The 25401-nt window shown below is 39.6% G+C and overlaps 1 protein-coding gene across 3 annotated transcripts; it reads left to right on the top strand.

Annotated features, from left to right (window-relative positions):
- The first annotated feature begins 138 nt into the window (after window positions 1-138).
- MMUT (methylmalonyl-CoA mutase) lies at window positions 139-23457 on the top strand. Of its 3 annotated transcripts, XM_009479454.2 has the most exons (12): window positions 139-559; window positions 2680-3047; window positions 3814-3971; window positions 5376-5547; window positions 7837-8085; window positions 9377-9488; window positions 11465-11580; window positions 12248-12363; window positions 18396-18527; window positions 20774-20921; window positions 21037-21204; window positions 23051-23229. In XM_009479454.2, exons 1-12 carry the CDS (start codon window positions 181-183, stop codon window positions 23177-23179), a joined length of 2247 nt encoding a protein of 748 aa, XP_009477729.1. In that variant the 5' UTR covers window positions 139-180; the 3' UTR covers window positions 23180-23229. The 3 variants fall into 3 exon arrangements, 2 of the variants coding, with proteins under 2 accessions (XP_009477729.1, XP_075563625.1); XR_012830938.1 differs by lacking the exons at window positions 21037-21204; window positions 23051-23229 and adding an exon at window positions 19892-20020 and having other exon boundaries at window positions 147-559; window positions 20774-20803; XM_075707510.1 differs by lacking the exons at window positions 20774-20921; window positions 21037-21204 and having other exon boundaries at window positions 147-559; window positions 23051-23457.
- Window positions 23458-25401: the final 1944 nt, after the last annotated feature.

Genomic DNA, 25401 nt, shown 5'->3' with positions numbered 1-25401 from the left:
TCTGTCAAATTAGTAAGTGAATAAATGCACTTAGGTTTTTCCTGAGTAATTGTTTTGGCTTTAGCAAACTGCTTGACCTCTCCATGCTCACTTCTTCCGCGTCGGATTTATATGATAACGCAAAACACATGTTTTTATTTTCTTCAGCTTACCCCATACTTGGCAAACAGCGGGGCAGACATGCTAAGAGCCAAGGATGCTCTCCTGCGCCTGCGTCCCTGCCGCTGCACGTGCCTGGCACAACTTCCGGCCTGCAGGCTCGCATGGCGTTCGCTGCACAGGCAGCCACTGCACCCCGAGTGGGCTGCCCTTGCTGAAAAGCAGCTGAAGGGCAAGAATCCAAAGGATTTAATTTGGCACACCCCAGAGGGGATCGACATCAAGCCCTTGTACTCCAAAAGGGACACGAAAGACCTCCCTGAGGAGCTGCCGGGGGTGAAACCTTTCACTCGAGGACCCTACCCAACCATGTACACATACAGGCCGTGGACTATCCGCCAATACGCTGGCTTCAGTACAGTGGAGGAGAGCAACAAGTTCTACAAGGACAACATTAAAGGTAAGAGAGCTGATCTGGGAAACAATATTGCCTTGCAAAGCAATGAGGAACATTCATATGGTGAATTACATGGTGATTATTCCACCTTGTGAGTTTTGATTTCTAATAGGCTTTTCCCAGTGGCACTGTATTTCTTTAGTACTGGGAAATTGGATCATTTTGGAAACTGTCCTTGCTTCATTTTGCTATTGAGGTGGAAAAATGAATGCGTTAAATGCTATTTTTAGTTATTCTGCCTTGACACTGACTGAGGCAAAATTTGGCTGCATCCCAGGGTCCAACCAGTAGAAATCATGGAACACTTGACACTCATTTTGTGACCACGAAAGAGGGTTATAGTGGAAGAATCGAACTTTGTGACTTACCACTTTTAGTGTTAGTGCATTCTGACATTTCAGGTTTCCATCTGATGATGTAAATTTTAAATGAACTCATATAAATACATATGAATAGTGCCATTCATGGTGTACTAGTAAAGCCAGCTTCCTAAACGTATTGGTATTTTCCTTATTTGAGAGCAGTTTTCCCAATATTTCTGCAGAGTATTGTGCTTTGCAGCAACTTGTTTAGCTAATAGCCAAAGCGTCATCATAATATACTATTGAGTTAGGCATTGTAAAACCACTACTGAAAAGTTGTTCTTGATAGACTGAAGCATTCGTTTTACACCAAACCTGAACCAGTCAAAACAACAGACCGCTGAAATTTGCCTTCTGACTAATACAACTGTGATGCTTTTATTTCCCACTTTACAGGCCTTCCTACTCAAAGCATCACTGTTTAGGGCAGGGGAGAAGTTGGTTGTTGGTTGGGGATTTTTACCTCTTGCCATATCATGGTTAGCTAGTATGAAGAGGTATTAGCTGCTGCAGTGTTCTTGCAAGTATTCTTGATCCTTTCCATTTGTAAAACTCTCAGTAAATTAAGAAATTATAAACACAGGGTATTACAGTTTGCCAATAGACATTTCAGTAGGAAGATTGTTCTGAATATACTCTGCCTTGCTGCTGAACATTGCCACTGAAGCAGAAGTACTAACACTTGGTTTAACTGGTAGCACAGCTCACTTACTCAAGAATGTTTGCTGCCAGGAATTTTTCATCTTCATTCGAGTTTTGACATTATGATATTGTAATTTTATCTCTGTTGTTGTGTTAGTGGTTGTATTAATATTGAATTATTTAGCATAGCTTCTGAATCTGACCAATTTCTAAAGTGCTTTTAATAATTCAAGTAAAATCTCTCTGTAATTAGAGGAATGCTGAAAAAGAATTAATTTTCAGTTCTCATAATTCCTGAAATTTCTGTTGCTTGAAACTAGGCAGAAATTTCAATTTTTGTCATTGTGCTTCAGAGCCAACACCTAGCTTTTTAGATCAAATAGCTGGTATCTGACAATTAAGATCTCTGGTGATGTTGAGAAGCAGACCTGCAAATGCAGTAGATATAGTTGTTTCAGCAACAGCAGTGCTGGTCAGAGGGTGAATGCCTGGGGTTAGCAGCGTTTCAGATACTGCTTTCAGGTCAGAGCAGCAAGTCTATCAAGAGCTCTAACTGTCCTGCTCCCTGCTTCATATGAGTTAATTTTCTCTTACTGCAGATTTAGCAATGCGTCACTTCACTTTAGGAATAAACAACATATGTCAGTAGAGCCAGGATAACAATCAGTGTGTGTGTGTGTAATTTGTGATAAAGAGAAGGTAATGTGACGTAGTTTATCACGCCTTTGTTTCCAGCTAAGCTAAGTAGAGTTTCTGTATATAAGCTCTGATGCTGTCTGTCTGTACACATTTGTAATTTGGGGCTAAACTGTTATGCAGTAATTTGTTAAACATGGTAAGCTGATTGTGTGGCTGAACTAGAAGAACTACGATATTTTTTTTCTCAGTTAAAAGCTTTTTCATTTAAAGTTTAAGACTCGAAGACCTTGGACAAGTTTGGGGAGGGAACAGTGTTAACATCAAAAATTGGTTTGTTGTCCAAGTCTGGATGACTGGATGATGTAAAATAAAATTAGTACATTTAGATCCAGTCCTAATGCAAATCTGTTTAACACTTCTGAATTTCTCTCTGTTGTTTTTCTGTTGTGTTGTTTTGGTTTGGTTTTGTTTTTCATTTAGCTGGCCAGCAGGGATTATCTGTTGCTTTTGATTTAGCCACCCATCGTGGTTACGATTCAGACAATCCACGAGTTCGAGGAGACGTTGGAATGGCTGGAGTTGCCATTGATACAGTGGAAGACACCAAAATCCTTTTTGATGGAATTCCTTTAGAGAAAATGTCTGTTTCTATGACAATGAACGGGGCAGTCATTCCCGTGTTGGCAACATTCATTGTAACTGGAGAAGAACAGGGAGTGCCTCAGGCCAAGCTGACAGGGACAATCCAAAATGACATCTTGAAGGAGTTCATGGTCCGAAATACGTACATTTTCCCCCCAGAACCATCCATGCGGATTATTGCTGACATCTTCCAGTACACCTCAAAGGTATTAGTTGTTTAAATGTATTTACTTCTGTTATTATATCTAGTTAACTATTCATGAGGCACTTTGGAGAACAAAGCAGAAGATAGGAAGACCTGTCATAGTGAAGAATGATGTGGTTGTGGAAAGGACCAGGAGGAGAAGTTGAGATCCCAAATCACTTATGGCATAAATTTTAAGATTTTTAAGTCAATCCAAATCAAAGTCAGATTGAGATGAGCCTAAGCCTGAAAGGACGGTAGGAAGCTTGGAGATGAAGAACAGAGGCTATTCTTTGCATAGAAAGTAAGCAGCCACATACTTAAGAAGCTTAATACAGCTGTAAGCAGGAGTGAAGAGGTGAGAAATCCTGAAGGGCTTCTGCTGCGAAATTGAGCATGAGAAGCAGATAATGAAAAAGTGAAGTCCTGAACTGATGAGTGGAAGTTCAGTACTACCAGTTGTTTTCTTAGCTGCATTTTCATTGGAGAGGTGGAACACAGCCTGTCATCAAGGAAGAGACTTACCATGGTGGGTGATGGTTTAAGCACAATGAATAGTGCGAAACGGTAAAAGCATGTACACATCTGCAAACACCATTTAATAGAGATGGGTTGTATTCACAATCTACAAAGAATGGATTGTTTGTGAATGTTGGTAGAACAATTATCTGATCCTTCCCTCTTCTGCTGTCACAGAATCATAGAATGGTTTGGGTTGGAAGGGACCATTAAAGGTCATCTAGTCCAACCCCCTGCAATGTTGTACCATGTTGTCTTTTATTTTGCAGTATATGCCAAAATTTAATTCCATTTCAATCAGTGGATACCATATGCAAGAGGCAGGAGCTGATACCATTCTGGAATTAGCTTATACTGTAGCAGATGGCTTGGAGTACTGCAGAACTGGACTTAAAGCTGGCCTTACCATTGATGAATTTGCACCAAGGTGAGCTAAAGAAATTTGCATGTATAAAACTCGCTTTTGGTAAAAGCTCTAGAGTTTAATATCAAATTCAGTATTTTTACACATACAAGTAATATTGGCAGTGCTCACATTGCAGATAGGTTTTGTGTTGGTTTTGTTACACAGTTTCAGTGGTAGAAAAATATCTGGTCCAACAGACACTTAGACCACATCTACGCTAATAAACTGAATAAAGCTCATGTACAAGCCTAAGCATTGTCAAGATCTGTTGTGATCTAGCTGGTCTCTGAGTCGGAAAGAAGATCTCTAAGCTGTTATATCTAATACAGTTGTACCTTTAGGGTTGCAGAATGCAGCAAGAGCTCTCGCCGTTCTCTTAGACTGTAGTATTATTGAATTTTTTTTTAATTAGTATTATTTTGAAGTATTTGGGGAAGAATGCTTAACAAGGGGAAGTTCAGGTAGTTCAATTTACAGTTGCAAATTTCCTAAAAATAAAATTTCATTTTAAGCAGAATATTGAATTTTTGTATAGTTGCTGCCAAACTGAGCAGAATCACAGTTTCAGTGGTCTAGTTGATTTACAGATTCCCTGACTATACAGTGAGTCTGAAAAACAACAGGCGTGGTTCATGTAGCCTGTTGCACATTCAAACTATAGGAGTCAGCTGAAGTAACCTGTTTCCAAGATCTGTGGGAAAATCAAAGTGGGTTGTGTAGAAAAAGGTACACCCTTATTTTCAGACTTTCTAGTGATGGAGAGTCTGTAAGAACCTTTGGCAAATTGTTTCAGTAGTTAATTCACTGTTTAAAAAGTGCAACTTTAGTACAATGAGTTTTACTGGCTTTAACTATGCATGTTTACATTTATAAAGCATAGAAGCTATGAGTAGGAAAAAGTAGATCAATCAGTCTGTTCCCTGATATGCTATCCAGTATTGAACGGATGTTTAATTTGGATTTTGATTAAAATCATCAGGAAATGGATGAAAGCATGCTTATAATATGTAATGTCTTCCCATTACAAGTAGCTTGTGAGCATAACTAACACTAGTAGATTGTGTCCAGGAGCATTCCCTGGCACTACAGTGTCACTGTCTGTATTAGTGACTTGCTGGAACACTGCTTGACCTAGGGCTCCCCCAAAACAGTCCCTGGGGACAGCTTAGCAGTTCCAGGGACCACTGTCGCTGGCAGTTTGACTTCAGTCACTGTATTCGGAGGCTAAGACAGTTTATTGGCATGAATGTGTATCATTCTGTAGCAGTTGGCATCAGTGTCCAGGAACATTACCATCATCTTATGTCTGGGTTGTATCTGTAAAAGTAAATTAATCAGAGACCTTGCTGTAGGACTTCTCCTTTACTGAAACAGGGTTATTAGAATGGTTTAATGTTTTATCCTGTTCATGTGCTCTTATTACAGGCTATCCTTCTTCTGGGGAATTGGCATGAACTTCTATATGGAAATAGCTAAGCTGAGAGCTGGGAGGCGGCTGTGGGCTCACTTGATAGAGAAAATGTTTAAGCCCAAGAATCCCAAATCTCTTCTGCTGAGAGCTCATTGTCAGACTTCAGGCTGGTCACTCACTGAGCAGGTTAGAAATTGGACTTCCCCCTCATCAACTTCCTCATTTAAATATGTTCTCATAGTGTAATATCTTAAAGGAAGCTGCTGGTTTTGCTCTTAAAGATGCAGCTTTCTGAAGGAGACAACCTGTCTTACTCTCAGTCCAACAAATGCACACACTAGCATTGGATCCATCTTTTTGTTTATGTAACACAAAAAGGTCTTGTTGAGTGCCAGTAACATTGCTTCCCAAAATGCTGGTTTATGAAATACCTCAGAATTCTGGACTGCCCTGTAGCACTCAGGTAACAGGGCAGAAACTGAAGGCTTGAGACTGTATTCACAAAAGGATTCCAGTATGGTGGTAGGCAGAGTCTCAGTGCCTAACTTTTCATTGTCTGGCTTCATTTTCATTCTGGAATCATCGTCTTAAGTGTGCATTCTCTCAGTCTAGTGGATACTGAATTGAGAACAGGATCCAAACCTGCTAAGCAGAGAGGATTGCAGAGAGGTGCTTACATTAATTCAGGACTCAGAGGATGAAGCTGTATCTTGGATTTGTCCTGGAAGTTACCCTTTCAGAATGCAGCTGAATGAGGAAGTAAAGGCTCCTTTTTCTCAAGATCACTGGCTTGAGAGTTCGTGTGGCATCCAAGGAAGTCATTCATGCCTCTCTCACTGCTAAAGGGTGAACTAATCATTACAACTTGTCTGCTCTTTTGAAACTGGGTGCACTTTCTCCTTTTCCTGTAGAGTTACATCACTTCACAACAAGAAAATAAATCATTGGACTACATATATAGTTTCCCAAATGAGGTCAGAGCTGGGTGCTAGCTCTTATTCCAAGGCCTGCTCTCAATCAGTTTCATGCAATGTGAGTTATTTTTAGGTTGTTATTACAACCGTTGTTATTTGACTTCCGTGCCTTGGTTTTATTCTTTTTTTCAGAGCAAATGTAATGTTTACTTACATTACAGGAATGCAGTAAAACTAAAACAATGGAATTTTTTGAACAGTAGCCTTTGCAGATCCTCCAGTTAAAAGTATTGTATGAGTGCAAAATACTAATATTACCAAAAATACGATCAACCATCTTCCAGTGTCCAGGATAAATATATTTCTGGCTAGATCATAACCGTCCTGTCTAAACATTGTTTATCTTAATACAGCTCCTCAGTGCCCAGTGTTTGGTCTTTATCAGTTTCAGAGGGCAAATATATTTTCCTTTGGCCTGCCTGTAGGTAGGTATCCACTCATAGATCAGGTTTTACATTCTTGCTCATCCAAATCACATTTTTCTGTAATTCTTTAAATGGAATACTTGAACCAGAAATAGACTCCAGTGTGGGTAGAATTACTGTGTCCTTGTAAAATAGTGATATTAATTCCATTTCTTTATGGAAAATAATTTAATTCACAGATCTCATGATTCCTTTTGCCTTCTTGAAGGTCATATTACATTGGTAGCTCTTAATTATTTTGCATACATTTCATCCCAACTAAGCACGTCAAGAATTAGGTATGCAGTCTGAGCTACTGTTAAGTTCCTTCAATAATCAAATGAAATAAGACGAGCAAATGCAGTGGGTGAGTCTTCACTCCATCTCAAAACACAAGTCAGCCCCTGGAGATCATGACAACTCTTCTCTGACTGTAAAAGCACATATAGTCAACTATCTAGATGCATGAAAAGAGCAGATAAAAATTTTGACCTAAAGGCTGAGATTGTGTTCTGTAATACTGACTGTTTCTGTGCCTTGTACTCCAGATTATCCATTTGTTTGGGTTAATACCCCAGTTCTCCCATTGATATCTTCCAATTTTATAGCACTAGCAAGTTTCAACAGTAATTTCTACCTTTGTGTAATGCTGTCATTAACGAAAATATTAAGCACATTTAGTTCCAAAACACATCTTGACAAGTAACCTCTCTGCCAGATGTGCTATTCACTGCTCCGAGACTTCTGGAATCCTGGGATGGAGGACATCAGGACTACCTGTTCCATCCTCTCCAACTTGGATTCATTAAGTTCTTTGAAACACCATTAAGTATGAGTCAGGTTTTGCTTTGTTACTCATACACTGATATTTTTGGCTTTCTTTATGAATAAATCTCTTTGTCCGAGATACTGGTAAGTGATGTATCAGTTTGATTTGATGTTTATTATTGACTATTTTCTTTTTCAGCTTTTGTTATGATTACAGTGTTTCTATTGGGAATCTTGCATTCATTTCATTGCAGTAGTGTATGTGTGACTAATCTGCCTCAGCCCCGTGGCAGAACTGTTGAGTTTCAGAGCTCTCCTTTTCCTTCCAGGACCCCTTTAACAACGTTATCCGTACTACAATTGAAGCGATGGCTGCGGTGTTTGGAGGTACACAGTCTTTGCATACAAATTCGTTTGATGAAGCCTTGGGTTTGCCTACAGTGAAGAGTGCTCGCATTGCTCGGAACACGCAGATCATAATTCAAGAGGAGTCAGGTATTCCTAAAGTGGCGGACCCCTGGGGGGGGTCTTACCTCATGGAGTGCCTCACCAATGATGTCTATGAAGCTGCTTTAAAGGTCAGTTTGCATAACCTTTTGTGCTTTGTGGGAGGATTTTAGGTATAGGAGTATTGAGAAATGTCTTTTAAGGGACTATTTGATACGTTGGTAACTTCTAAAGAGGGAATTATTTTACACTTAAGTTTCAGTGATTTCTTTGTAAATGAACTTTACAAAAATAGAGTGTATATTTAGAGAACGAGAGACTTCAGCCTTCTAGTAGACTACACTCAAAAGGGAAATATCCCAGTGTGGAACAAATAATCAAGCCCTGCAAAGTCCCTTGCACACTAAAGACTCTCAGTTTGCTGGGATCTCTGGTTTATGTGTAAGAAAAAAAAAGAGTTCAGCAGAAGAAAAGAGTCAAACCAACCTACTTAGTTACATGCCTACTCATGCTTCTGGTGATCTGCTCGAGACTTTAAAACTAGGCATTATTGAAAGCAAAGTTTTATAGCCAAGCATGTCTGGCCATACTTGATATTATGCAGAATTTAGGAGAAATTTTTCTGTTGGATCAGAATATTTTTTTTTAATAGTGTTTTTAGTTGCCTGTCATTACTTGCATGTGAAAAGTACTGTGCAGGAGTAGTCTTACTGGTGGCAATCCTGTGTAAAGATATATACCTACATGTCTAGCCTACAGCTAAACACAGTAATTCTCCTTTTGAGCAAATTATTGCTGTTATGCAAAAGCTTATTAATAAGCTAATACAGGCCCAAACACTAGCCTGGGACTGTACAGACACTGTTAGCACATTGTCTGACGTGGGTTTTAGGTCCTTGTCAACTAGGATGCTTCTAGACAGTGCCAGGCATGGTCTGATGGCCATTTTCAGTAGGCAATTTGAATATGGTCACCATGTTTTGGAGCTGAATAGGCTTCTGCTGTGTGAGAGCTGAACCATGCCATGCCACGCCACTTGTCTTCAGGATCAGAGAGCTGACCCTGGCTTTTTCAATTTATTTGTATTCGTATACATATAACCGTAAGGGCTGGTTGGCAGGCAGAAATCAGTGAAGAGTCAAGGTCTCAAATTTTAAGTGTTTTCGTCCATGGGTGTTACTGGTTGAACAATATGTGATGCACTGTTATTGAATTCATGGAGTTTTGGTAATAAAAATGCTCTTTTGAGATATCTCTTAATTTATACCAAAACCTGTAGTCAGAGACATGGAGATAGGAAACACGTTTTTAGAGCAGGTCTATATATATAGGTATAATAAAAATTTGGGTGGTAGTACAAGTGCAAAGCTCATTTTGTGAACCTTGCTATGACTCACTTTCTCAATCCTCTTCATTTCTCAGCTTGTTGAGGAGATAGAAGAAATGGGTGGAATGGCCAAAGCTGTTGCTGAGGGGATTCCCAAACTTCGTATTGAAGAGTGTGCAGCTCGAAGACAAGCCAGGATTGACTCTGGTAGGGAGCAGGGAGATGAAAGAAGGGAAAACTGCCCATCGAATACCTTTGTATAAAGGTTTTTTACACCTTTTTCATTTTTTTCTTCTTAGTTTAGGAGTAGCATATTGTGAGTGATAAAATGGTAATAGTTTTATGTCAGTGAAAGCTTCTGGAAAGAGATAGCAGTATGTATGAAATACAGTACCAGTATGAAAACAGTCTTGCTGGACATATTTAAGACTAGATTAGACAAAACACTAAAAGACTATTTTAAACGAATATTTTGGGCCTTCAATAGTTGATCACTTAATTTCTGATAATATCTTTAAACTGTGGTTCCTGAATTTAAAAGCATAACCACCAGCAGATGGCAATGTTGAATGTATCTGGCCAAATTCCTGGTTTTGCTTGAGAACTGCCCATTTTTCCAGAAAAAACGCAGTCGTCTCAGGTTAGAGGATGATGCAGCTCTTTGTGAGATATGTATATAGGTATATACATATGTACACGTATAGTAAGTATATGTGGAAATGTGTATATGTGGAGATGTGTATACATAGAATCATAGAATCTTTAAGATCATCCAGTCCAACCATTAACCTAACATTACCAAGTCCACCACTAAACCAATTAAGGGTAGAGTAGCAATTTCATGTTTCCTGGCTTGGTGGCTGGATTATTTTTAATGAAAGTAAAAACTAGGAATCATTAAGATTGGAAAGGATCTCCAAGATCATCATTCCAATCATCAAACCAACACCACAATGCCCACTAAACCATTCCAATCATCAAACCAACACCACCATGCCCACTAAACCATGTCCCAGAGTGCCACGTCTACCTGGTTTCTGAACACTTCCAGGGATGGTGACTCCACCACCTCTCTGGGCAGCCTGTTCCACTGCTTGACTACCCTTTCCGTGAAGGAATTTTTCCTAATATCCAACCTAAACCTCCCCTGGCACAGCTTGAGCCCATTTCCTCTTGTCCTAGCGCTAGCTACTTGGAAGAAGAGACCAACACCCACCTCGCTACAACGTCCTTTCAGGTAGCTGTAGAGAGCGATAAGGTCTCCCCTCAGCATCCTCTTCTCCAGACTAAACAATCCCAGTTCCCTCAGCCGCTCCTCGTAAGGCCTGTGCTCCAGGCCCTTCACCAGCTTCGTTGCCCTTCTCTGTGTGCTTGGAGCACATGTGTGCTTATAGCTCCATTCTACTTTTTGTAGTCTGTATCCCAGTAGCAGTCCAGGAACAGAAACTAGGGACAACTCTAACATGAAAGAAGTTATATGAAGAGTTATATGGAAGAGTTATATGAAATTTTTTTTTTTGGAGGATAAATTTGAAGCAGGTCTTTAATTAAGACCAGTAAAGAATAATCAATAAAGTTCTGTGTTTTCTCTCTCAAGGTAAATTACTTCATGTTGCTTTGATCAGTGTAGTAATATTATCAAGCCTGCAAATAAAAATGGTTGTTAAGTCCATACTGGCTGAAAGCTAAAATACAGTTTTCCAACTGGTAAAGTATGATAAATTAATTTTTATTCACATGGAGTAGTTTTAGGTAGGAACTTTCTTATTTATCTGCTAAATCAGAAAAATAAATGCAGAACAGTGCAGGAGACCAACGCTTCTGCTTAATTCTGTAAGATTCAGTTATGTGAATTTAAACAGAGAAAAATAGCTAAGGTATATTAGTGACTCATTACTAAATCAGTTTGTAAGATAAATATTGTTCTATTTCACATCTTTTTTCTGGCCCAGTATTCACTGACAAGCATGTTCATACATCTAATCATCTCTCATCATAAAATATGGAAAAAACAGACTTAAGTCCTTCCTATCAGAACAAATTTTAAGTATTTGAAATGTGTATAGTTACAAAGCAAAGCACTGCATTATAATGTTCACAATTTTCTTGTCCTATTAATATTGTGTCTTTTCACAGTAGTTTGCAAATGTATTCTGAGTTTCTGGTGTTTCCACTGGAAATAGGGTCTGAAGTAATTGTTGGAGTAAACAAGCATCAGCTAGAAAAAGAGGAGACAGTCGAAGTTCTGGCTATTGATAATACTTCAGTCCGTAACAAGCAGATTGAGAAGATTAATAAGGTGGGAACTACCTTCTTAAAAATGAAAGTTCTTGTAATTGCAGATTGAACTTGAGTAAGGTGGCTTGCCAGAAACTTGACCCTCAAATTTCTGAGAACCCGTTCTAGTCTTCAGCAGAGAAGCTAGATTTCTGATCAACTTCAGTGGAGGCTAATGGAAGATCCCAAGAAACATAGTATTAGAATCCAAACAAAAATGGTTTTGTTATGTTCATTTGTTTTCAGTCATTGCATTTCAGACAGTCTCGTGAATATATGTCTAACCTTTTAAAATTGAGAACTTTACATTTTCTGAAAATAAGATAGAAAATAGCTATGCAATGTTTTGCTCTAAAAGTATATAACATTACTTAATCACTCAGACTATTTGGTGCAGCTTGTCAAGTGCTATTAAGGGACAAGGTTATGGAATCAGAAATCAACATCCACTTTCATAATTAGTAAAAATGTAGATAAAATTATTTTAGAGTTATTTTATGGGCTTGTACACATTTTAAGGCCCAGGACACCTTTTTACTTCTAATCTTGTTGAAATATACAGCATATATTGATAATTGACAATTCCATGCCTCCAGAATTCATATTTGAAATCAGAAAGTCCTATACACTCGACTTTCCAGTTCACTTTGTAGTTTGTTTTAACTTAATATTTTTCTCCTCCACTTTAGGTGAAGGCTTGTAGAGATGAAGCAGCAGCCCAGCAGTGTCTCGCTGCTCTAACACAGTGTGCTGCTACCGGGGAAGGCAACTTACTTGCGCTTGCAGTGGAAGCAGCACGTTCAAGGTATTGGGGGTGGGGGTGAATATCCAACTGCTGTTTAAAAAACGATGGTTCGTTTTCACCTTTTTAACTGTTCCTGGGTATAGTGTCAGTGAGGTTGGTGTCTTCAGATGTTATGTGGGTTTTTCTTCAGAGGTGGAAGTAAAAGACAATTGCAGTTTGACATTGTAAGATAGACTATTACATTTTACAGTCTCTTAAGGCTATGCTTTAATTTCTCACAAAGAACAATATGGTTACAAAGAATCTCATATGAAATTATGTTGTTCGTACACATTGTGTTGTTTATGACTCAGACTCTTCCCAGTTTCAGGACATAACTAGGTTTCTCTGTCACCCTGCTGTTTCATAGGTCAAGGAGCTTAAGAAGTGTCTGAGATGTGAAAATGGATATTCACAATCTTATCATGGTCTGTTGCTTCATCCTTCCTTGCACCACAGATTGGTGTGAAAACATTTTTTGACTGAAGGAGAAATAAGTTTGCTTAGTGGGGCAAAGATGTAAAAGATGCTCTTGAGTAGCACAGTGAGGCATCCTTTAGAGTCCAGTGGAACATTTACTTTTGTCACCTAAGCTGCTTTTAAGACTGTCTTCATTCCTACTTCAAAGTGTCAGTCTCTAGAATGGGTCGTATTTGTCTGTTCCTTAATTCACTAAATGCCCCAAAAATGAGCAAACCAAGTTCACTCTTTATTGGGGTGCTGTCCTATTTTTACTGTGATGTCTCAAATTCCTTCATTCCCTTTCCTTGAACACTTAACAGCCGTATTTTGAATACATTTTCTCCCACAGAGAGCTTGTCATGATTCTCCAGCAGCATGTCTACACCTATCTTTGAACTGTAAAAGTCACAGGAGGGTAGTGTTGGATTTACCATGGATTCATATCTTCTGTACCAAAATTGACCAGTTAGCTGCTAGTTTCTCTCCTTGGTGACCTTGTTTTTATTATTTGTAAAAGCATTAACAGACTGCAGATCCACTTTGTAAGTTGCAAACACAAAACTTACCTCTGCCCCAAAGCTATGCATGGGACATGACCACAGAAAGGAGTTGTCATGGCATCTGATAAAGAGTGTTTGAAGGAGGATTGTGAGCTCTGTGAACATTTATGGGGAGCCCTTCTGTTAGGGGCAATGTGGGAAAAGATTTTCAAGTGATCACATTCAACCTTTACAAGTAACAGACAAGTAGGCCAGTATGACCAGCATGTGAGTGACAGATGCCTGTCTCCTACTGAATGGAAAATGATGGGTTTTGATCATGAAGACAAGTCATGTAATTCAACTGAAATAAACAGAGTAGCACAGAATTTTCAGCCGTGAACTATGGAAAAGACTCCATGGACTAATACGGAGATTTCAGTACTGACAAGCACAAATAGAAAAGTCATTTTATTATTGTAACCAAAGTAATAAGGCAGGCCAAAGGTGGTAGGGAATGGGAGCAGTACTGCCTCCCTTCTATGTCTCATTTCTCATGAGAAGCCACATTTCAGGAAAATGAGTGTAGTTAGGTAGGGCTGTGAGACAGATTGTGCCAAGTTCTTTCTCATCTCCTTCATCTGCAGAGCTGTTTTTCTGTCCCTCTCCAGACTTGCTGTTCCTGCTGTGCCAGCTCTCAGTGATGGAAAAGGAAGGCATGAAGTGCCATGTAGCATGTAGTGCTGCTTCTTCGTCTGCCCAGTCTGTGTCCTCATGGTATTTTGTCACCTGATCACATGGTGCTACCTCTCATTACTGGTGAAATGCCGAGAGGCAGTGGAGGTAGTGTGAGACTGAACAGACAGAAGGTGACGGTTCTAACAGGCACATTATGGTCATTGACTTTCTTTCTTCAGATTCATATTTGTGCAGCATAGCCTCTACAGCTGGTTGGGAACCACTGGGAGAGAGTCATAGCACAAATTGCTAAAGGATCCTGTGCCTGATAGGACACACTGAATTAAACAATACCCTCTCTGGCCATCACAGTTGTGGTTGTATTTCATCACATTGACTTTGTTGAATTGCCCAAAAGCTTAGCAAAGAGCCAAACTCCTCTTATTTGGAAATCCCCTGCTTTTGAGGAGGCTCAGGGAATCTCTGAACAATTAAGGGCTCTGATAGAGCACAGCTGGTCAACAGTAATTCTGATCAGTGCAGAAGTTCATAGGGTGCAGACTACAGTTTATGTACAAACATGCTGTCTTTGCCACAAGTCACATTGTAAGGGCTATAGGCTAATAAAACACAAAACAGAGAATATAGCTATCTTGGGTGCTACCAAAACATGGAATTCTGCACAAGGCAAATGTGAATGACAGTCATATGAAGGAAACACAAATTTATACAATAAAGGCAAAGTGCATTCTGTTCCGTCAATTGTGCACAATTGTCTGGTAGGTTTTTATCAGCATGCATTGAAAAAAATGTAAATTAATAATAAGAATTGTTGCTTATGCTACTTAAGTTGTATAATAGTGAGATGAAAACAGTTGTCTCCAGAAAAAAAAATTTCTGTAAAGATAAACAGAAATGGGAGGGGGTTTATACATCCAGATTGTAAAGAGCTTGTCCAATGTTATGACTAGCTGATTAAAGAAAAATGTAATTATCATTAAAATATGTTTTTCCTCTCCTGTTAAGAAGAGAGGCTGTATTCCTGGCTCCAGACAGAGCTATTCCACTGTGGAAGCATAGATGGTACCCAACGATGCAGCAGGACTAAGAACTAAGTAGAGACTTTTGTTTTTTAAATGTTTATTGGTAAATAATAGGAAAACAGTCACGAGTAGTCTAAAAGCTAAACTCCTATTATTACTTAGGAACTTTAGATTTAAAGTGTTGCAGAGACTTGGGACAGAATTTTCAAAATACTCTAAAGGGATTTCAGAAACAGTATTTACAGGAGAAAGAAATGTATTTCATTTTTTGTGTAGTACACAAAAAAACTTCATCCCAGCCACCAGATTATACTTCAATAAAATTGGTAGTCCAAACCATTTATTTTTCACTTGTTACATGAAACTTTCATTCACACTTTTACATAATTAGAGCAGAAAAGCACACCACAAGTATATCTACAGGTGCTGCACTTTGATTTAATACTGAATTTATATTCAGATGCTGCTTCTGCAAAAAAGAAGGTGGAGAAAGATCTATCTGAACTTAAGTCTAGAAGTGTTAGGCCACTGTAAGCCTTCAGCAAACAGCCAGTGTTTACACAGGCGTAAGTTGTCAATGTTTATGCATGGGATGTATCTGTATCAGGCTGCAATCTGTGATGTCTAGCACTCTGAGAGGGAGTCAGTATTTATAGATACTGTTTTTAGGTCTGCTGCAAACTTGCTTTTTAACCTTGGGGAAGTCACTTAGTGTAGCACTTACACAATATACTTTTCAATTTTTTGTTAGTAATGTCAGAGAACAGTAATATTAATAAGATTATTTAGATGTCCTGAAAAAAAAAAAATTGTTATATAGTGAGTAAGGTTAGAGAACTATTGTAACTCAGGTAGTGCTTGCTAAGCTTTCAGAGATCTTACAGGTGCTGTAAAAATTAAGAGTATTACATAGTGATGTCAGTGATTTCTGATGCAGTTGTGGACATTTGCTTTATAACTAATGCTTTCTAAATCATTACTAATAAATAAATTCAAAGAAACTATCAGACTAAGTGCCATTCGCACATAGCTGCACAGATACAAGAAGAACATTGAGGTGCTGGAGCGTGTTCAGAGAAGGGCAACAAGGCTGGTGAAGGGTCTGGAGCACAGGCCTTATGAGGAGCGGCTGAGGGAACTGGGGTTGTTTAGCCTGGAGAAGAGGAGGCTGAGGGGAGACCTTATCGCTCTCTACAACTACCTGAAAGGAGGGTGTAGTGAGGTGGGTGTTGGTCTCTTCTCCCATGTAGTTAGTGATAGGACGAGAGGTAATGGGCTCAAGCTGCGCCAGGGGAGGTTTAGGTTGGATATTAGGAAAACTTTCTTCATGGAAGGGGTAGTCAGGCACTGGAACAGGCTGCTCGGGGAAGTGGTTGAATCCCCATCTCTGGAGGTATTTAAAAGACGTGTAGATGTGGTGCTTAGGGACATGGTTTAGTGGTGGACTTGGCAGTGTCAGGTCAACGGACTCAGTGATCTTAAAGGTTTTTTCCAACCTAAACGATTCTATGATACTATAAATTTGGTATTACTTTGCATTAGCTGCTTTTCTAGACTAGATCCTCATAGATCCAGATATGAACTCCTTAGTGCACCAAGGAAGAAGATGGGTAAAAGCAGAGAACTTGAAAAATATAGTTCCAGAAAGCTGGGAAAGTGTGTGTTCCAGCGTGATAGTGTCTTCTAGACAAAGCAGGGCAACTGTGAAGAGCGATACCTAGAGATAAGAGGCCAGCTTCAGGCATATGCATTATACAGATCTTGCCTGTATGCTCAAGATAGGATTTTTTGTCATTTTACATTAGCGTAGTTACAGTTTATAACTATGGTTAAGTTTGCTGAGTATAAAAAACACGAGCTAGCAAAAGAGCAAAATAGTTGGGCGGTCACGGGAAGTAAAATATCTCTGAAATTTACTGAAGGACTCAGTTAATATAGCAGGAATCCATCTTCTGTTACATTGGATGCGTGGCAGATTGCATATGGTAAGAATCAGATAATAGCTACTGAAATTGCGAAAAGCAGAAGGAAAACTGAGGACAATTCATTTGGCCATCCCCTTCTAAAAGTATGTAGACAAGAAGTTGCATCTTGTCCAAGCATCCTTTGAGCATTCTATATAAAAGCTTTAGAGGGTGCTTAACCTAATTTTGCCTCAGAGTAGCTTATAGTTAAATGCAATATGACAGGAGAAAATGTGAATTCCAAGGGTTTGAAATGTGCTTAGCATTAGCTGAATGGATGGGGTTTGGTCTCTGTATTTGTAAGCATACTTTTAAAGTGTTTTATAAGAGTAGTATTTTTCTTTCTTTCCTTTGACAAAGTTTGCAGCAAGTTTTATTCATTTCTTAGTATACACTTACTCTCTAGTCTTTTCAAGTGTGAACTAAAATAGTTTCATCAAAATATTTTTGGTGAAAGATTTCATCAAGGGCTCAGTAGCATACCTTCAAAATTGTTACACAGTACCGAATCATACCAGAAGTAAGAAGCTTGCTGTGATGGAGCTACTAGCTGAACTGCTCTTTCTCCACAGATGAGTTGTTTTTCCTTTCTAAGTAGGTTCCTTTCATCAAATATTTGGTTATGGGCTCAACTGGAATTAGAACACAGCATTGGGGTTTTTTGGTACAGTCTGCATGATAGATTTTACACAGAAAGGTGGAATCCATTAAGCATGAGATTTTTAAATTATTTGGGACAGAGGCTGTTGTTTCTGATGTTTGTACAAGAAGACAGCACAGCCTAGTTTGCTTCTAGCACTTGTGCTACAGCAGCAAACTGTGTATTATTTTGAACATGCACAGTGTCTCCAGTAGCACACAAAGCTTGTAACTTGTGTGTAAATGGATTTCCCAGATTCTTCTGCATCTCAGTGGGTAAACGAGCTATGTCAGGAGCAGGGAAGAAGAATAAATGCTAAAATATAAACGTTAAGGGAAAGGCAAACAAATTCCAGTTAAAAAGTTAGGCTTCAGTCTTTTATGTGTGTTCTTCCTTTTTATTTTTTCCTCTTGAGTTATATTTTGAATTTTAGTATGAGTCCAAATGTAAGATCTAGCCATCTGAACCCCCAAAAATTCCCAGTTGTGAAAATTTGATGTAATTCCCTGAAATATTTTGCCATGCAGTGGTCCCGGTTGCCTTGTCACTTGTAAAATCAATTCTTACATCAGCAAAACAGTATTTTCTTAAAAATACTCTTGCATGTTCTGTTAGTGGATGACAGCGGGGTGAGTCAGATGTTCAGAGTTGTAGCACCAAAGGGGAAGCGAGTGTAAATGAATTTGCCCTGCAGCAAGGCAAATAGTTGCGCCGCTGCCAGTGATTTCTGTATTCTGTTTTCATACAAGCCTCCTGATAGCATTAATACTTTGTTTCTGTATCTTAGGTGCACTGTTGGAGAAATAACAGATGCAATGAAGAAGGTGTTTGGGGAGCATAAAGCCAGTGACCGAATGGTGAGCGGAGCTTATCGCCAGGAGTTTGGAGAGAGTGATGAAATTCTTCATGCCATCAATAGGTGAGAATAGCTTCCCAGGAAGCCGAACACAGTCTCACATTTAATCTATTAGATATATGTGCTACTCACTGTGCCCTAAAAAAGCATTCCCCAAACCTGAATGACATCCCCAGAACAAAACAAAGACCTGTACAGTCATTCTCATACCTGTAAGCAAGTAAGCAGAATGAGAAGAAATAAGTGCAATAAGAGAATATTCAAAACTTACTTGAACTTGTATTTGCTTGGAAACAGAATCCACCAAGGTGCTGTTACGATTTGAGGATTTTGTTCAAATAGACTAGGTAGTTATAAGATCAAGAAGCTGAGAGACATTGCCCGATGTCCCTGTACATTGGATTGCTTCTTTTGAAGACTGTGTAATAGTAATCTCTACAAATATTTCCAGCAACTCATATTTGCAAAACCTGGGTTTGGTCTGCCCATAAGGTGTCCCTGCAACTTCACTTTTAAGTTCCTAAAATTGTAAGGCTAAAATCTGTCTGGATAGCCACATCCAACTTCCAGTCTACAGGTGTTACTTGTATCACAAGGGAGAAAACATCCGAAGATGGTTGCATGTGTGAAAACAGTGCCCATTTGTGCCTTTTGTCAGCTTCTGCCTTTGCTGCTGTCCTCTTGGGTGAAGAGACTGAATTGCTGTGGTGGGAGGTGATGTAAAATGAATCGATGCTCATGAGTCCCTGCTGTGTTGGGGCTTATACATTAAAGAGTTACAGGATCTCTTAAAAGGGAATTAACTTGATGGCTTCACAATGGTGATGTTTAGCCTGACTTGAAAGTAGTTGTGCTGGGGGATGTCACCATGGTTTTTTATTTTAAATCTTTATTTTAAATGTAAGTATTTGTTATTATGCATTTACATGAAACTGAACTGAACTGATTCCTTGAGAATCAAGATAGAGCTCCCTTTTTTAAAAACCTGCCTTTATCGTATGTACCAGTTAGTAAACATGGTAATGAAACTGGATTTACTACGTGTCACCTTTGCAGAGGCCTTCAAAAGTGTGATTTCACACTTGCCCCACACTTAAACCAAGCCCTGAGTTGCAGTGACTTAGGTGGTCTTAGCCTGGCAGGCCTGGAGCACCTAGAGCTGGTCTTGTTGGGAGGGAGCCTGTGGGTGGGGAAGTCAGAAGACAAGACTACAGAAACAGAAAACAATACAGAGAAAAGGATTTGAAGATACCACAAATCAATTCAGATACCTACTTCATTGATATTCTCAGCAGTCCTTAGGAATAGAGAAGGCAGGTCCAACTCCTATACATGCTCAAACAGAAGCTTTGCCAGGCTGCTTCTTCAGGCTTTCTTGACTCAATTCCTTTTTAAGCTGTCCAAATTCTTATTTTTTCCCCTCTTAGATGATGCATTTTCCTGTCCCGGAATCATCTCCTGAGGCTGTTCAAATCTGTGCTGATAAATGCTTTATCTAGAGTCATTCTTTTCCCCAGACTAAGCCACTGGATTCATACAGTGATCATCCCAGCCAGGTCAGCATATGGTTTCAAGGCTCACCAAGTCCATCCAACTCCATCATTAACAGAATGGTCAGAACAGTAGAATATTAAAAAAAAACCCAAAAACCTTTTATGTCTGAGAAGTGGTAGTCTTAGTGTCCCACTCAAGGACAGATACTGTCAGTACATGGATGATGATAAGATGGAAGATTAATCTCTGAGGCTGTGGTTACACAGTCACTTTTACTCAGCAGAAATCTGAACAGCCACTAACCAGAAAAAGGGAGGCACTGGAATGAGTGCACAGAATGGGGGATGTGGTAATCCTTTTCTGCACAGACTTGTGCCCAGTGGAATGATGATGCACAGTATGATGTCTAGGACCCGTCTCTATAGTCTGTGTGCCATGCAAGGGCTTTTGAAATAATTGGTCATAATTATTCTTAAAATCTAAAAAATGGTGGTTTAGGTAGTTGTAGTTCAGCTCATTAAACCCTCAGGGAATTCATTATTTTGTCCATTACTAAGCAGAAAAGTACTGGAGTGGTTTTCTTTGAAAAAGAACGTTTTATTGTTCAGGATAGTAATTACAAGAAATTGGTTAGTAATCATATAACATGAATATTAACATAGTATGCTGATTACATAGGCAAACCATAACTTAGAAGATCTTTTGATTTGGTGTACAGAAATGATGCTACAGTTGCAGCCAGTGCTGTTTATTTGTGGAAATACTTCTAATGATTCTCAGTGACTTACAACGACACAATATGTGTTTTCTATCAGAGTTAACAAGTTCATGGATCGTGAGGGGCGCAGGCCTCGTATACTTGTTGCAAAGATGGGTCAAGATGGCCATGACAGAGGAGCTAAAGTTATTGCTACAGGATTTGCAGACATTGGCTTTGACGTGGACATAGGTCCCCTCTTCCAGGTATGACTGATTGAGCGGTCTCCAATGTATTCCAAATGCAGCGATTTTCCTTCTAATGCTTGTTCAGCAACCAGGCTGGGGCTATTACTTGTCACGTAATCCTCTTTCCATATAGACACCTCGAGAAGTGGCCCAGCAGGCAGTGGATGCGGATGTGCACTGCGTTGGTGTGAGCACACTTGCAGCAGGTCATAAAACTCTTGTGCCTGAACTCATCAAAGAACTCAACGCCCTTGGCCGGCCAGACATTCTTGTCATATGTGGAGGTGTCATCCCACCTCAGGTACGGGTCAACATCATTTCCATCAAGACTAAGAGTCTCTTAGTCCGTGCTGGTTTTAGCTATTTCCTATATTCTGTTAATGTCAGAGGGGATTTACAGCGCTGAAGGCTACTGTGTACAATCACAGGCCTGCAAGATGGTCACAGAGTGCTGTCAGGTCTCATTGATTTGGTTTTCTGTACACCGTGTCCTGGTTTAACTTACAGTGTTTGCTGGATGGAATATTAAGTTGTGTTGTGAAAAGATTAGCCTCAGGGAAATGTTCTTTATGCTCTGTTGTTTCCGATTACCGGTACCTTGCATATTACTGAAATAGGCTAGCTCCTGTCTTAAGAGACTGTATGACATCCAGTAATAGTTCGGAAGAGCCACAGCTAGTGGCTAAGACACCTGGCGAGTCCCAACACCTATAGGCTACACATCTCATTCACTGTTTAGCCTCTCCTCACGTTCCCCGTCATCAGGCCTTGGTGTTGTCTCTCATTTCCTCTGCTTTCTCCTGAACTGTTGAACAGTTTGTTGGATTCCCTTGCAGTCAGATCTGTGCTTTTGTCTTAAAATTTTCTTTAGCTCACCCACCATGTGCCTGGCTGCATCACCTTTAGGGTAATCTTCTGTCTATAAAGATTCAAACTGATTTTGCATGTAAATCTCCTGTTACTCCCTTTTCCCAGACTTCTTCCTTTTCATAGAATCATAGAATCATTTAGGTTGGAAAAGACTTTTAAGATCATCCAGTCCAACCATTAACCTAACGTTACCAAGTCCACCACTAAACCAATTAAGGGTAGAGTAGCAATTTCATGTTTCCTGGCTTGGTGGCTGGATTATTTTTAATGAAAGTAAAAACTAGGAATCATTAAGATTGGAAAGGACCTCTGAGATCAGCAGTCCAACCATCGACCCAACACCACCATGCCCACTAAACCATGTCCCAGAGTGCCACGTCTACCTGGTTTTTGAACACTTCCAGGGATGGTGATTCCACCACCTCTCTGGGCAGCCTGTTCCAATGCTTGACTACCCCTTCCGTGAAGGAATTTTTCCTAATATCCAACCTAAACCTCCCGTGGCGCAGCTTGAGCCCATTTCCTCTTGTCCTAGCACTAGCTACTTGGGAGAAGAGACCAACACCCACCTCACTACAACGTCCTTTCAGGTAGTTGTAGAGAGCGATAAGGTCTCCCCTCAGACTAAACAACCCCAGTTCCTTCAGCCGCTCCTCATTTTCTAGCCAATTAGGTAAGTGTTCAGGAGTGACAGACTTGTAAACTGAACAAACAAAAAAAAATAGTATTTTTCTAGGAGACAAGTGGTGTTCTGTCCAGTATCTCTCAATGGGATGCTACTAACCTATGCTAGAAGTAAGGGAGAATACATAACTGCTTCCAGGTCTTTCTGAAATTTCAGGACAGTCATAAAATTAGAGTAACTCAGATTACCAGAGACCACTGGCAGTCATCTGATCCAAGCCCTTGTTTAAAGCAGTATTTTCAAAATTAAAAGTTAGATCAAATTTAGGTTAGGTTATTCAGGGTGACATCCAGTTGACTTTTGAATATTTTCCACAGATCTGATGTTAGTCTGATTCTAAACAAATAAAATCTTTCCCGTGGATGTTTTTTTAATATTTCTTTTTTACCTCCTAACTACCGTATTTTTCCTATTTCCCTCGATGCTGTGCTGTTTCTCTCTGGGACTTGTTGCATATACTTTCTCAGTGCCCAGCATACAGGACAGAGCATACACCAATTATATATTATCATTATATATCAATATATATATTATCAATTATCAGTTCTCTGTTGCACTGTTAACTATAGATCTTAAATTTCTTCCTGAACAGGATTACGACTTCCTGTACGAAGCCGGCGTTACCAATGTGTTTGGTCCAGGGACTCGTATTCCAAAAGCAGCTGTCCAAGTGTTGGATGATATTGAGAAGTGCCTGGAGAAGCGGCAGCAATCTATGTAATGCTGAAATGCTACACAATGCAACAAGCCTTATACTAATCGCTTACAGAATGTAATCATCAGCAAGGGATGGCCAGCCACATACCGTGTGGCCTGGTGTTTTGTGCTTTCTAAGAAAGTTGTAAATTCTCTGCTTGTTCTATCTGAGGATTATTTATATATGTACCCACAAGAAAATTTTATCTCTAGAACTATGACTTCAGGGAATGAAGGGAATTCAGTAGGTGGGTTTGTTTTTTTCCCCAGATATCCTGATAAATAAAATATCTGTTCCAGCTCTTCGGTTGATCTCTTTTGCATGCAGAGAACTTCTTTTGAATTTTTTGGCGGGCATTGTAGACCTAGAAGTCTTCAGGCGAAATCACTAAAGTTCAGCAGAGATGTGATTGAATCCGGCAGCACTTTGTTAATGTTAATCTGACTTGTCTCTTTAGAAACGTGTAAGTAGATAAACCATAATTTTTCAAAGTTCATGATTGGTTTACTAGGATACAAATCCTGTATCTGGCAGTAACCCGTATAGGAGCAGCTGTGCACCTTCACTCTGTCTACAGCACTGCCCTTCCCCGACACATCACTATTTCTCAAATGAAATTCATTTCAGTGCTCATTCTCCATTACTTAGCTCTGTATTCTTGTCCAGTGTTGTCCTTGCTGTCCCTGTCTGTTTAGCAGTTGGACTTTCTTCAGGTAAATTGATCCTAAATTCTCACCATTTTTGTCTCCCCTCCAGAAGGAATTTGATTTATACATGCAAAAAGTCCTTTTTGGAATCTGTACAGGGCAACTGGGGTGTGCAGGTCTTTTGGGGGACAGCCCCTGACATTATGACCCTATCCTACGTCATTTTGCCTTGCTGCTCATTGCATCCTATCATAAAATGAGACTACAGCCTCCCTGGATAATGCTTGTATCTGCATCACGGTGGAAGAGGCTGTAGCATGTTTCTAAGAGCTTCAGCACCATCATACTTGATTCAAAATGAGGTTTTCTGCAGTCAGCCTGAAATTGCAGATCCAGTTAATAGCATTGTATCCTCACTTCAAAGATTGCAACTGATGAGATCTTTACTTAAAATAAGCTTGTTTAATGGGGCATCTGCCCATAGTCTCACAATCTTAGAAACAAGGAGGTTAACTGACTTGCTGTTTTCCTCTCTCTGTCTTTCTAATTAAGGTTTAAAGTATTGATCCCAAGCCAGACCTTTGCCTTTAAAGCTCCTTGGGGGTTTATCCTTAATAACTATATATAAGTATCTGATTCCGTCAAAAAAAGATTGGTATGGTTCAAACCAGGATATACAGAAAGTAACAACAACAAAAATACTCCCTTACGTCTTTTCACAAGCCTTCTTGCCTGCCAACTGGAAAAATACATAGTCAAAGTGTTGGTGACCTCTAAACTTTATAATGACACTGGTTTCATTCATTTCTTTCTGTTTATGGTTTCTCTGCTCTTTGATCATGTATATCATCTACCTGTGTTTGCATTAGTCGTCTTGTTTTTTTTTTTATTAACTCTCATGATCTTTAAAATCTGCATCTTGTTCCCTTGAATTCAATAAAAAAATCCCCACCAACTTCAATTGGAATCGCTTCAGGCTTTCAGTGCTTGAAGAAGGGCCCTTGAAAGCTCTAGATTGGGACTGACTAACGTACATTGATTCTCTCTTGTCATATCAAGGCTGGAAACCAAAATGGTGAGTCTAGGGAAAGAATAGTTTTCTCACCCGGTCACAGTGTTTGTGCTGGGCCCTTTAAGGAAAGAAAATATTCAAGTGAACAGACTTCCCTTCAAGCGAGTCGTCAGTTCACTGCCTAAGTAGAGATTCCTTATGGGATGACAAGCTAAGATGGAATGTGCTTTTCCCATATGTTCTCTGCTGCTGGAGCAGCATGGCAATGAACGTAGTGCTTACTGACAAGTTGATGTCAGGTTGTCAGCCCTCATTGATAACGGTGAATGGTTACCAGCTAAAATCTCAGATGCTGCACACGTTCCTCATCAACCTGGCTGCTTTAGAATGGCACTGCTGTTCAGGCTAGTGAGAATTCGGGTTAGTGCAAAATCAAGTAGGTGCTCTGCAAATATACTGAAACATTTTGTTTCTATTTGAGTATTTTTGGCATATGCCAGGACAAAATGATAAGTACAAACCATGGGACATCACACTCGGATCTTTCCAGTAGGAATGAGCAAGGTAGCGGCAGGTTACTACATGGC

The sequence above is a fragment of the Pelecanus crispus genome, chromosome 3 (genome assembly GCF_030463565.1).
Source record: "Pelecanus crispus isolate bPelCri1 chromosome 3, bPelCri1.pri, whole genome shotgun sequence".
Classification (NCBI taxonomy): Eukaryota; Metazoa; Chordata; class Aves; order Pelecaniformes; family Pelecanidae; genus Pelecanus; species Pelecanus crispus.
This window is presented reverse-complemented; position numbering and strand designations above follow the sequence as displayed.